At 28.1% G+C, this 13568-nt stretch overlaps 1 protein-coding gene across 2 annotated transcripts in view; it reads right to left on the bottom strand.

Moving 5' to 3' along the window:
* Positions 1-244: 244 nt before the first annotated feature.
* The window catches only part of LOC136084825 (uncharacterized), a 154678-nt gene continuing 141354 nt past the window's right edge, over positions 245-13568 (bottom strand). For both annotated transcript variants that reach the window (XM_065805871.1, XM_065805872.1), the window contains 2 exons: positions 2277-2490; positions 245-1082 (listed from right to left, as the gene is read on the bottom strand). In XM_065805871.1, the coding sequence (XP_065661943.1) occupies positions 782-1082; positions 2277-2490 (515 nt within the window). In that variant the 3' untranslated portion in view covers positions 245-781. The remainder of the gene's footprint in view (positions 1083-2276; positions 2491-13568) is intronic.

Here is a 13568-nt window from a genome sequence, read left to right as displayed (position 1 = left end):
ATTTCCTATAAAAGCATTTTCTTTAAGAGTTCGCTTAGTTGTCGAGGATAGTGTATATCATTACTTTTTTTTAATAATGATTTTCTTGATCTTGATAAAGAGTAGGAAATTTATCTAAAAGGAAAGATTAAAACTTCTCATCCATTCCTTCTCTTTTAAATAAGTTTAATTTTTCATTTTAATTATTTCTTTCTTTTTGCAAATAAATTAATAATATAAGGAAGAAAAAAAAATAACAATAAAATAGTTTAATAACTCCATTACAAACAAGATTTAATAAAATCAACAAATTTTGTTACAAAACTTTTTGTTTAAAAAAACGAGTTTTCATTCTATAATCAATTAAATAAGATATTAAACAAAATTAAAAATTGATGTTTTCACATCGATATTTATTTTAAAATGAAAGAATTAATAAAAACTTATAGCAAATTTTCTCTTTAACTTATCAACAAACTATCACAAACAAATTAAAACATCAAATCAAATCATTATTAACATACTAAGACATAACCATAAAAAAAAACAACAACAAAAAAACCCTTTAACTTGTTAAGTATATTAAGTAAATATTATAATTAAATATTTAATGCAAGAAGTTAAAAATTAACCAGTGAATATTAAATTTTAGTGATCATACTAGTATGATTAGTATAACTAGTAACATGTCACACTGAAACTGTAGAAACATGTCACACAGAAAATGAGTAAAATGAAAAAGAGTAAAATCGTGTATTTTTTATATTTAACTCTTATGATAATACTAAACACTTGTTGTAAATTATCGTTGTAACTGTTCATCAGTAACAAAATGACTGCCACCACCACACCTCCAACCACCACCCTGCTTATACCAGGAGTAACCTGCAGGACACAGGCATATTTTATATATAGCATTTTCAACATCTTTAGATTTTTGCCGTTCTTCTTTCAATCGTATATCTTCTGCTTCTCGTCGTTTTCGTTCTTCCTCTCGTTTTTTCTCTAACTCTTGCAACATCTGCTGTCGTTTTTCTTCTTCTCTTTCTTCTTGCAACTCACGAAGAAGTTCATTCAATAAGTTTTCTTGGTCCTCTTGAAATCTTAAAAAAGGAGTAAACAAACATGAATAATAAAAAGAAGCAAATTATTATTTATTTATAAATTAATTATTATTAAGGTCGCAGGTTGAAAGTAGTACTATACAGGACGTATTTGGTAAGGCTGATATTATCTTGATCTGAACAAATATATAAACAAAAATAAAAAAAATAAAAAATACAGATTTTATTATTTTAGATTGAAAAAGCTATTATATGCTATAAAAAACAAACAAAAAAAAGTTAAAGCAGAAAAAAATAGTTTGAAAGGGTTTAGATGAAAAAGCTAAAATATAAAGAATTTAAATATGTGACAAAAAAAAAAAAGAATAAAAAAAAAAGCAAATATGACAAAACTGAGAAACTGAAAAAGGATTAAAAAGCAAAGAATAAGCATAAGAGAAAAACGAAACTTTTAAAAAACATAAAAAAACTGTATATGAAAAAGCTAAAAATAACGTGGAAAAGTCATGAATTAACAGGCATGTCATTATGACCAGAAAAATGCACCGAAAATATACTTAATTACTAATTTGTAACTAAAGCTATACATTTAATCTTCTTGCGAACTTATTTTTTAACTCTTAGAATCTTCAACTATACTTGTTTTTCAAGAAAGTAAATACAAACTTAAATTTGAAGTAAAAGCAGATTAACATCAAGAATGAAATCCAGTTGTAAAAAATTGATTCTACTCTTTCATAATATAAGATTTAAGTAAGACAATAGCATCATAAAAATATGTCCAAAACTTACAAGTATAGAACTATGAAAACATCAACGAAACGTTTTCCATTTCCATCAAAATAATACCTGTAGTGACTAAAGCAAATTTGATCTTTGAACCTTTGAAATCTGAACCTTTAAAATCTAAAATCTTTAAAACCTTTGAAATCTGAAGCTTTGAAATCTAAACCTTTGAATCTGAACTCTTATATCTAATTACTGCATTAAACTAACAAAAACTTATAAAAGTAAACAACAATCTAACATAGGACAATCTCAAAATGCTATTGCATTGTTGAGATTTGAGTAAAACAACTCTTGAGGCAATAAGAATATATATACTTTTAAATGTAAAGATAGATATAATACGAAGTAATTAACAATGATTATAACAATGGTAACTTATTATTATCATATAATATATATATTTTGATTTTATATCTTATAGGCAAATAAAGTAATAAAATTTACTTTTTTTCATTTGCTTGTCTTTCTTCTTCATTTTTCTTTTCTTCTTTTAATGCAATTTTAGCAAGTTGTAATTCTATCCATACTTCGTCAGGAACACCGGAATTGCGAATGTCCTCAAGATCCGAATCAATTTTTTCTGTAAAACTTAATGGATTAATTATTTTCGTAAACCTTTTTGATACATCAATATCATCAATACTCTCGTCCAACACTTCTGAAAAATTAACAATAGCATTGTTAAACCTGAAACAATTATCATAATAAACATCAATTAATTATCATAATTAACTGGAAATTATCAGTAAATAGGACAAGAAAATATATTTTTACTTAAAAAGTATTCAGATACCAAAAAAGAAAAATATTAATGAAAATAAAAATACGAAACATTAAAAAAGTACATTTAAGTTGTAAAATTTGTTTGAAAGTTTATGGTATGGCAAATAATTTGCATTTGTTGCTTTAAAAGCTCTCCTTTCATAACAAATAAAACTTTGACATCAGACCTTTACATGACTATATGGTAGGAAAAGGAACTTCTACCTTTAATTAAAAAAGCAACACGAGTAACACGAAAATGAATTTTAGTAGATGGTACAAGAGACGCTAGCTCTTTAGAGCAGTGCCCATTATAGTATTTGTAGAAAAGAGAAAGAGAAGCAACATTACAACAATGTGATAATCGTTGGAGGTTGGCTGCAAGAGCAGGTCCAACTATGTTTACAATGCGTTTTTGCACCTTGTCTAAAAGAGAAAGAGCATCATTAGAAGATCCGCCCCAGATATGGCAACAGTATTCCATACAAGGCCAAATTTGAGATTTATAGAGATAGAGAATAGAATCCGAAGTAAGAAAGTGTTGAGCTTGATAAAGAGATGCAACCTTAGCAGATGCTAATTTTGCAACTGATTTGATATGGTTTCCAAGAAAGATCGAAAGTAAGAATTAATCCTAGAAGATGAAGATTAGATGACTCATCGAGTACATCACCGTTCATAAATATAGGAAGATCTAACTTATTGCGATAACAATTGGCTGAAAAAAATTGAGTTTTATCTGTATTGAAGTTCACCAGCTACTGTGAGCCCCATGCTGTAGCAGAGATCCTTTTCTAGCTCATATACCCCCTCCATAACAGAGAGTGTTGGTTTCTTATCACAACAAGAATAAATGGTAGTACCATCAGCAAACAATGCCACCTTAGATGAATTTTCTGGAAGCTCAAGGAAAAAGTATTAAATTAATGAAATTTAATAATATGTAAATGAATTTTTTTTTGTCATTATATATAAATTTTATTGTTATACATTTTTTCATAATTGAACACATATCATAATTATTAACATATTTTGATAAAATAACTTGGTAATTATATGAAAACCCTATTTTTTTGCATAAAGATTCAAACTTTTGACCATGACTATTTTATATATATGGCTATTTCTACAATTGAAGAAATAAACTTTGAGTTTAAGAGCTAAATTTTCTAAATAATAGCAATTGTTTTCTCTTTTTATCATTTGAAAAAGAAAAATTTGAGTGCTAGGTTTTTCAAAATTTTAAACAAGATATATCCATAAATCTTTTTAAAAAGGTTCTTCAAAATTTAATAAATGACTTGTTTCAAAAAATACCATGGTAATAATACAAGGAAGTCAAAATTTCATTCGAAAATCAGATTACATTGTGATTTTTGGTCAATTAACTTTTGCATTTGGGGTCTTCTATAAAGTATGCATGCAGGTTTGGGGGAGGAGATGGTACCCAAAAAGGTGCAAATACATACAAGGGGAGGGATGTTAGAGACAGTAAATTTGAAATCTCTTGCTCTCTATCTCTCCCCTAAAACTTTATCAATTTTATAATTAACAAAAGCACTTCACGAGTTTAAAAAATTAATATCATGTTATGTAACATAGTAAAATCGAACTAAAAGTTTTTTTTTCAATGCTTTAAAAAAATTATAAATTGGAAAGGAGGGGAGGAAGGAAGGGATTGATTTTGTAATAAAAAATGCATACACACTCAGGCATTCTGTGCCTACAAAATGAGAAATCTGTGTTTGTAGTTTTCATGAAAATATGCAATTTGCGTTGGATACTTTAATAAAATTGATTCAAGTGTCTTAAACCAAAGTTAAAACTGAATGGATAATTTTTTTTTGTGAGTCGTACACATGATTGTGCCAATTTAAATGTGTTGCATGAAAAGGTACAAAATGGTTTGGAAAACACTTGCAAACTGTTAATTTATTTGACTTCAAAGTATTCTGGAATGAGTTGATAAAACCTGAGAATAAAACATTTGTAAATGTCAAAAATTTTTTAAAGAAGTCTACTGTATCAGAACATATTCAGCACAAATAAGTGTTGGATGATATATTATTTACACACACATTTATAAAGAAAAACCAATACCAATTTTCAAGAAAATGAAAAAAGTTTCATTATATATTGATTCTGAAACTGCATTAATCCAAGTTAACTTGGCTAAAAGTACTAAGTGTTACATAATCATAATCAACTGCAAGTGGTTCATTTTAGTCAAAAACAAATTTTAATCATCAACCAGTCTGGAACATTGAATTGAAAACATTTGCTTTATTTTTTGATTTATTTGATCATACAAGTTCTTCATTTATACTGCACAATAACTAAGTCCTTCACTTTATTACTGATCTAGTCAAAAAAGTACACATGTTCAGCAATGATGCTTGTTCTCAATTTAAAAACAAAAGCATTACGGCTGCAAGTAAACCACAACACTGAGAGTAGAAGTCCAAGATAAATCAGTAGCAGATTTTATTTCAGCATTACAAGATATAAACATGTATGTGATTTATATGTCAGAAAATGATACAAGACAGCAAAAAAATTGGAGTTAGTTCATTTTAAGCCATTCAAAAAAAATAATCAAAGATATATCAAAACAACATTACTTTTATATATACAACCATAAAATTTTTACATAGCTATTTTCACCTGATTATAGCTAATGTTTATTACAAAATAACTAAATTTTCAATACATGATTTAAATTGATTCATTTTTATTTTCACTAAATGTTGTGACATTAAGCTGATAGATTTAGCTTAGCCAGAAATGAAGTTTCAGAGAAATTTTTATTTAAAAATATGCTGATGAAAAACAATTTTTCTGTGTTATTTAATTGATATTTGTCTTATGTCAGTGTTTACACAATAATCTTACGAGGCATGTGTGATCATGCTTTATCAGAAGCAACATGCAAAAGATGGTTTCAACTATTCAGAGATAACGATTTTTATTTGAGAAATAAAGAATGTAGAAGACCACCAAAAAAGTTTGAAGATGCCTAATTGCAAGCAATATTGAATGAAGATGATACTTTAAGTAAAAAGCAAATGGCAACTATGTTAAATGTTTCATAACAAACAATTTCTGATTGTTTCTGATCTGATTAAAAGCTATGGGAAAGATTTAAAAAATTGGAAACCGAATACCACATGAGTTGAATGAAAGACTGATGGAAAATAGAAAAAACACTAGTAAAAAATAGCTTTAAAGATAAAAAAAATCAAATTTGCCGTGAATTTTTACCGGCGATGAAAAATGGATTTAATTTGAGAATCCTAAATAGAAAAAATAACATACATATATATATATATATATATATATATATATATATATATATATATATATATATATATATATATATATATATATATATATATATATACATACATATATATATATATATATACATATATATATATATATATATATACACATATATACATATATACATATACATATATATATATATATATATATATATATATATATATATGTATGTGTATATATATATATATGTATGTGTATATATATATATGTATGTGTATTCATATATATATATACATATATATATATATATATATATATATATGTATATATATATATTTATATACATATATATATATATACATATATATATATATATACACATATATACATATATACATATATATATATATATATATATATATATATATATATATATATATATATATATGTATGTGTATATATATATATATGTATGTGTATATATATATATGTATGTGTATTCATGTATATATATATATATATATATATATATATATATATATATATATATATATATATATATATATACATATATATGTATATATGTATGTATATATATATATATATATATATATATATATATATATATATATATATATATATATATATATATATATATATATATAAATAAGTTTAATTTTGCTGTGAGCATATATTCAGGAAGAGTGCTCGATGAATGATATCAGAGCTATATATGCTCACAGCAAAATTAAACTGATTATATTATAATAAAATTATAAATATAATAAAATATATATATAAATTATATATATAATAAAATTAAACTGATTATATGCTCTCATCAAAATTAAACTTACTTATTTATATTGCTCCTTACGCTAATTAGTTGAGCACTCTACTGCATAGATTACACACCATGGAGAAAATTAATTTTAACTACTTGTTAAAAAATATACCAATACCAGAAAAAACCAGTTATAAACTGCAGCTGATAGAAAAAACAGAAAACTTCATCAAGCAAATCCGCTTGATGAAGAAAAAAAACCAGTCATTAGCAAATGAAACGTTTGGGTTCAAAACGAATAACACGCTACCCCAGTGCAAAAAATTAGAAAATTTTGAAAACAATTTACTCAACTTAATAAACCTTATAAAGTTTAAAAAAGTACACAGCGAATTTCAGAATAAGTTAAAAAGAGACATATTAAATATAAAAAGCAACCCAAACGTTTTATTCTTTGCAGATAAAACAAATAATATTTATCAAATTCTCACTCAGGAACACACTAAACTTCTTAACGAAAACATCACAAAAACGTATAAAAAAGCCCCACAGAAACTCGAAAACTCAAATAACCTCGGAGCTAAAAATATAGCAAACACACTCAACTTAAGCAAACGAATAGAAAAAATCGCAAAATCTGAAGCTTTTATTACACTAAAAGACCACAAAGACTCATTCCAAAACGATAAAACCTGCCGTCTATTGAACCCTGCCAAAAGTGAACTTAGTCACATAAGCAAAAAATACCTTGATACTATAAATAAAAAAATAAGAACTGTATTAAGTTCAAACCAATGGAAAAATACCACTGATGCAATCAAATGGTTTGAAAATATAGCAGATAAACAACATTGCATTTTTATTCAATTTGACATTGTCGATTTTTACCCCACTATTACATCAGAAATACTAAGTAATGCAATACTGTTTGCAAAAAAACACACAAGTATTAGCAAAGAGAACATCAGAGTAATTAAACATTGCAGAAAGTCCTTGCTATTTTTTAAAAACGAAACATGGAAGAAAAACTTAGCACATGACTGCTTTAATGCCACAATGGGTTGTTTTGACGGTGCAGAAGTTTGTGAACTGGTGGGCCTATATATATTAGACTCACTATCTAAAATAATAAATAAGATGTTGGACTATATTGTGACAATGGTCTGATGGTACTTAGTAAAAAAACTGGATCACAAATTGATAGAATACGAAAAAACTTAATTATAGTTATAAAAAATGATCAGTTTTAAAATAGAGATCCAAACAAACTTACCTGCAGTCAACTTCTTAGATGTATCCTTTAACTTAGAAAAAAGCTCCTACCAACTCTTTAAAAAACCAAATGAATATCTACATTTCATCCACTCTGATTCCAACCACCCTCCGCAAATAATAAAGCAAATCCCTATCTCTATCAACAACAGATTATCACAAAATTCCTCAAATGAAAAAACATTTAATTTATTTATACCAGAATATGAAGATGAATTAAGAAGAAATGGCTTCACTAATTTTAATTTAAAGTATAACCCCCCAAACAAGAGAAAAAAAGACAAGAATAAGAAATGCAATATGGTTTAACCCCCTGTACAGTAAAAGCATATCTACCAATGTCGGACATATCTTCCTAAACTTAATCGACAAACACTTTCCAACATCCCACCCCCTAAGTAAACTATTCAATCGAAACACCATCAAATTGAGTTACAGCTGCACCAAAAATATTAAAAGTATAATAAAAAGCCACAACAAGAAAATTAGTTCAGATAGACAAAAAGAATACCCACCCTGCAATTGCATAAAAAAAGAAAACTGCCCTATAATAGGAAAATGTAGAGCCTCTAATGTTATTTATAAATGTATAGTATCCCCACTTAACAACTCAGAAAAAGTATATATTGGCCTAGCAGAAGGTGAATGGAAGAAAAGATGGGCTAACCACAAACACTCATTCACAAATACAAAGATGAAAAATTCAACCACCCTTTCAATGTATATATAGCAGATAAAAAAAAACTTAAAAATAATACCAAAATTAACTTGGTCAATATTTAAACAAGTCCCCGCCTACAGCAACGTAACAAAAAAATGCTTGCTTTGCCTTCATGAAAAATTTTGCATAATATCATACAAAGGTACGCAAAAATTATTAAATAAAAAAACAGAAATTATATCTAAGTGCCATCACGAAAACAAGTTCTTGCTTGACAACCACGAACCCAAAGATTAAAAAACGCTCGCAAATAGTTATAGTTTTATAACTGTTTTTGAAAGCCACGATGTTTATTGAGTATATTATTTAACGAAAAAACAATGTATTTTTTACCTGGTGATTGCTAAACGCATGAAACTTTTAGTAGTAAAAAATCATGTAGTTAATTTTATTTAACCTTGTCATAAAATCAATTATATATATAGATATATATATATATATATATATATATATATATATTATATATATATATATATATATATATACATAAATTAAAGTGATGACTTTTATAAAACCTCACTTCCCTGTATCATAATTGGATGAGCTTTTATTAAAGATTAAATAAAATCTTACTTTCAAGGTGATTTGATAAAAAAATGTCACACAAAATGATTTAGAATTTTTTATTTATTAGCTTTTTGTCTAATATTTGAGGTACAGGTCTTGCAAAACTTCGCAAGATGCATTGCAAGAACTGTAGCACCTGTTGCGTTGGGAGATGTTGATTGGAGATTTGTATGTTTTCCAGTGGTTTTGCAAGCATCTGAGACCTTTGGATAGTCATTTAGCACTGCAGATAGTTCATCAAAATCTTCAGCACAGAACAATTGACTGTTAAACCAATGATCAGGCAATTGGTAGGAAACGAATGAACAGATTTTGCAATGAACAGATTAACTGTTAACTGAAAGCTGTTACTGAAAGCTACTGAAAACTATTTATCATAATTGCTCATCAAATTCTTCACAAAAAAGTACTCAATGTTTGGTAATTTAGTCAATCTGTTGAGCTCATTGCTCTTAACAATACAACGAATGTGATTCAGTGCATAGTGTTGGCAACTGATGAACTTGGATTTATGGTAACCATTCTCTTTGAACATTAGGTGCAGCCGAACAGTACTCACACTTAATGTATTACTAATAATCATCACAAATGATCCCCACAGGTTGAATTCCTCTGACACAATGTGAAGTCATTCTGGGAATGTTTAAGCTTTTCCACCTTTCAATTTGAGTGCAGTAAACTTAATTTCTTTTGCTTCATACTTGAGGACCACTGCCTGATATTTGAAGGCATTAATGTGTTTGCTGTCAACGTGTATGCTTTATTTCTACAGTGAATGCGTGCTTATCAAGTGTTTCTTCACCTGAGCAGGTCTTATGTATATAGCTTTGTATATTTCTGACTGGCATGGGGTTGGGATTTCAATGCCCTCACCAGAAAGCTTGCGGCACCCCTTTGCTACTCTGTGGGAAGACAGCTTCAAGATTGTAACAAGACATCTTACAATGCTTCTTTTTGCTCATTGATGCTGTAATCTTATCATTCCAAGAAGTATTTTTGCTGTTTTTGGATGAGTCAGAGTCCATGCTACTTTTAGAACAATCAGGTGGCGCTGAGCTGATAACTGTGGATAATATAACTTTTGTTACCTTCTTTTGCTTGGATTGGTTAATGGTCTTGACACTAGCAGGTTTGGCAGCGAAATAACAAACCTGGCTTTTGCTCTTAAATTGCAGATTATACAGATTCTCATCCTCTTTGACTATTTGGCACAAACCACTTGATCAGATAAATGTGGAAAGTTCAATGTTGTGCTCCATAGGGCTTTAACCTCAATAACAATTACACTGATTCTCTCCTTCCATTCTTTTGTTGCTGGATTAAAGAAATTTGAAGCATTTAATGACTTGATTTTTCTGTCATTAAACATTAAATTTGCAACTCCTTTCACTCAAGGATGCTTTGTAAATTGAAACTGGATTAAGTTCTTTGTCCAAGTTTCCTTGTTCTTCTTAGTGTTAAAAGAGCTCTTTTTAACTGACATGTTATATTCTACTCAGCAACTGAAATAGAAAAAGCCTACACATAAATATTAAACACATGACAAATTAAAGAAATTGTAACTGAGTTTTCATATACAATATTTAAAAACAAGCATTTCAAAATTATAGCAAATAAAAAAAAAACACTAATAAAATATTATATGCAGAGTTTTATGTTTGCATATAAAGTACAAATATCAATGTAGCTCATCAAATAGTACAAGATATCTTTTAATTAGGCAATAATAGTTTTAATACAAAATTAAGCTAGTTTAAACTTACCTATTTGCTTTGAACAGCTCACTTATGTATTATTTTATACCACTGCAAAACAGCTAAAGGAAATTTTACAACTATACAGGAGCTTTTCGAACACACAACATTTTAGGTTATTTTAGAAAACTCCAAACAATTCTCTAAGGGTAGTACTGTAAAACTTTTTAGCGGGTTCGTTTTTGCAAAACAAAAAAGTTTGGAGTGAAAAATGAATATTTTGGTTGATTTTTATAACAAGATTTGCATAAAACAAAGACCACTTGCTACAAAAAGGGGGGTCGATCATACACAACTACTCCCCCATGGTATGAGCCTATCTCTATAATAATATGTAGTAAATAAGTTATTATACAAGTTAGTTTAAATGACTTATATATCAATATTGTTGAAACAAATATATATTTTGCTAAAATGGCCTATATTACATTTTAAATCGGTTCGTATGTGACCTTATTCAATATTTCATTGGAATGAAGGTTATTTTAGTCATTTATAGGCGAAAGTTCATCCATTCGTGCTACAGGAAATAATTTGTGAGAAAAAAAAAGTCATTAACCTCATATATATATATATATATATACATTAGGGTGTCTCAAAAATTTTTTTTATCGAAAACCAAAATGTGGAAAAGTTCAATCAGTATCATTATGTATAAGTAGCTTATAGTGAAAATTTCAGCCTTTCAAATCAACTCTAAGGTAAAGAAGGTGGTTTAGTCAATTTCTATATAATAGAATATTATATTGCGAATTTATTATTTTGTAATAACTTTTTTTATGTTAGAAGAATTTAGCAAACACATTTTTTTATTTATGTAAATGTTTTTATAAAATTATTAATATAGTAATTTTTTAGTTATTTATACATTTTTACTTAAAATACATAACAAAAATAATTAAAAAATAAAATATAAATTAATTAATAACTTTAATGAAACGTTAAAATAAAAATTTTTTTGTTGATAATTCTCCTAACATAAAAATTGCGTGCAGACATGAAAGTTTAACATTATAAGTTTTCATTTCATTAAAGTTTATTTTTCAATTGTTAAGCGACTTTTTTCAAATAAGTTGTTAAGTGTAGATAATGATAATAAAAAACAACAGGTGTATGCTATATATGATACGCTTTTTTTGCTTGGCAAAAAAAGTATTTTTTAATAGTTTTATTTGCTGTTACGAAACAAACTACTGTACTTTAGGCTAAATTTTGTACTATAAATTTATAAAAATATATAAATTTATAAACTGTACTATTAACTATATTTTCAGACAATGGCTTCAGGAAAAAAATGCCACAATACAATACTAGAGCCAGCTGAAGATTTGAGACAGGCTGCAAGAAAGCGTAGACAGTTTTATTTGTTAGGCTTTCCAATGCATAGCTTTGCTTCAAATCAACTTCCAACGACTGGAGAAATGCTCAGAAGATTTTACTTTTAAAAGAATAAAAGGAAGGTAGAAGAACTAGAACAAAGAGAGTTTGAAGTTTCCTGGTACACAGACAGTGATAGCCTTCCAGACTCTGACGAAGTTTTTATGCCTCCTACAAAGACCCTGAAGATTTCAGGGGAAGTCAAAGTTAGTTTTCAGCTAAGTATGGATGAACTCCTAAACAGTTGGATCTTGATCATGACAAGATATGGTATTGGTGTTCGATCAGGACCCTGTTTATTGACATCTCTTTATAAAGCTGGTGGTATTAACATTGAGGAGTTGAAGATTCAAGATCAACTCTGACTAGGAAAGTACACACTGAAGTAGAGTCAGAAGCCCAGATTAAAGCTAGTGATTCACTTTGATACTAAAAATGTAAGGCAGTACACCAGTGAAGAAGCAATTTCTACAAGTCATGAAAGAATAGCTACAAGCGTTTCTTCTCCTGAAGCTGACCTTTTAGATTTTCTGCTTGGTATTTTAAAAATTAAAAGCTCCAAGGGAAACAACCAGGCTGTAGCCATTCAAAGTATTCTCGAGTACTATGAGCTATCAGATCAAATAATTGGGATGTGTGCTGACACAGCTAGCAACACAGAAAAGAACAATGGAGCTATAAGAAATGTTATTGTTCATGCTTTGGGGAGGCCTGCTCTTTGGCTAATGTGTAGACATCACATATATAAGAGACATGTCTCTCATGTCATGAAACATATTTTTGGTACAACAATAAGTCTAAGTAAACACCTCTATGTTTTACTTCAGCAGCTATGATCGCAAATACATAGAGGAGTTAATAAACTTGAAAGAATTGTCAAATTTGAATGGTCTCAGGATGCATTTAGACCAGGTACTCTTTTGCACCAACTTGCAGTTGAAAGTAAAGATTTTTACACCAATGCACTTCAGAGAAACACTTTCCAAAGAGGAGACTATAAGTATCTTTGCCAGCTACTGGCTTACTTCCTGGGTGCAGGTATATCTAATTTCTTCTTTAAGCAGCCGGGAGCTCACCATGAGGCCAGGTTTATGAGTGACTGTCTTTATCTTCTTGTTCTGCAGATGACACAGAACTATCATCCAAATGATTCAAAAACAGAAGAGCCTGCTACTCTCAAAAACAAAAACACTGCTACAAATTATATTGTGTTT

Source organism: Hydra vulgaris, chromosome 09 (genome assembly GCF_038396675.1).
Source record: "Hydra vulgaris chromosome 09, alternate assembly HydraT2T_AEP".
Lineage (NCBI taxonomy): Eukaryota > Metazoa > Cnidaria > Hydrozoa > Anthoathecata > Hydridae > Hydra > Hydra vulgaris.
The sequence above is the reverse complement of the archived record's forward strand: the minus strand, read 5'-3'. Positions and strand labels throughout refer to the sequence as shown.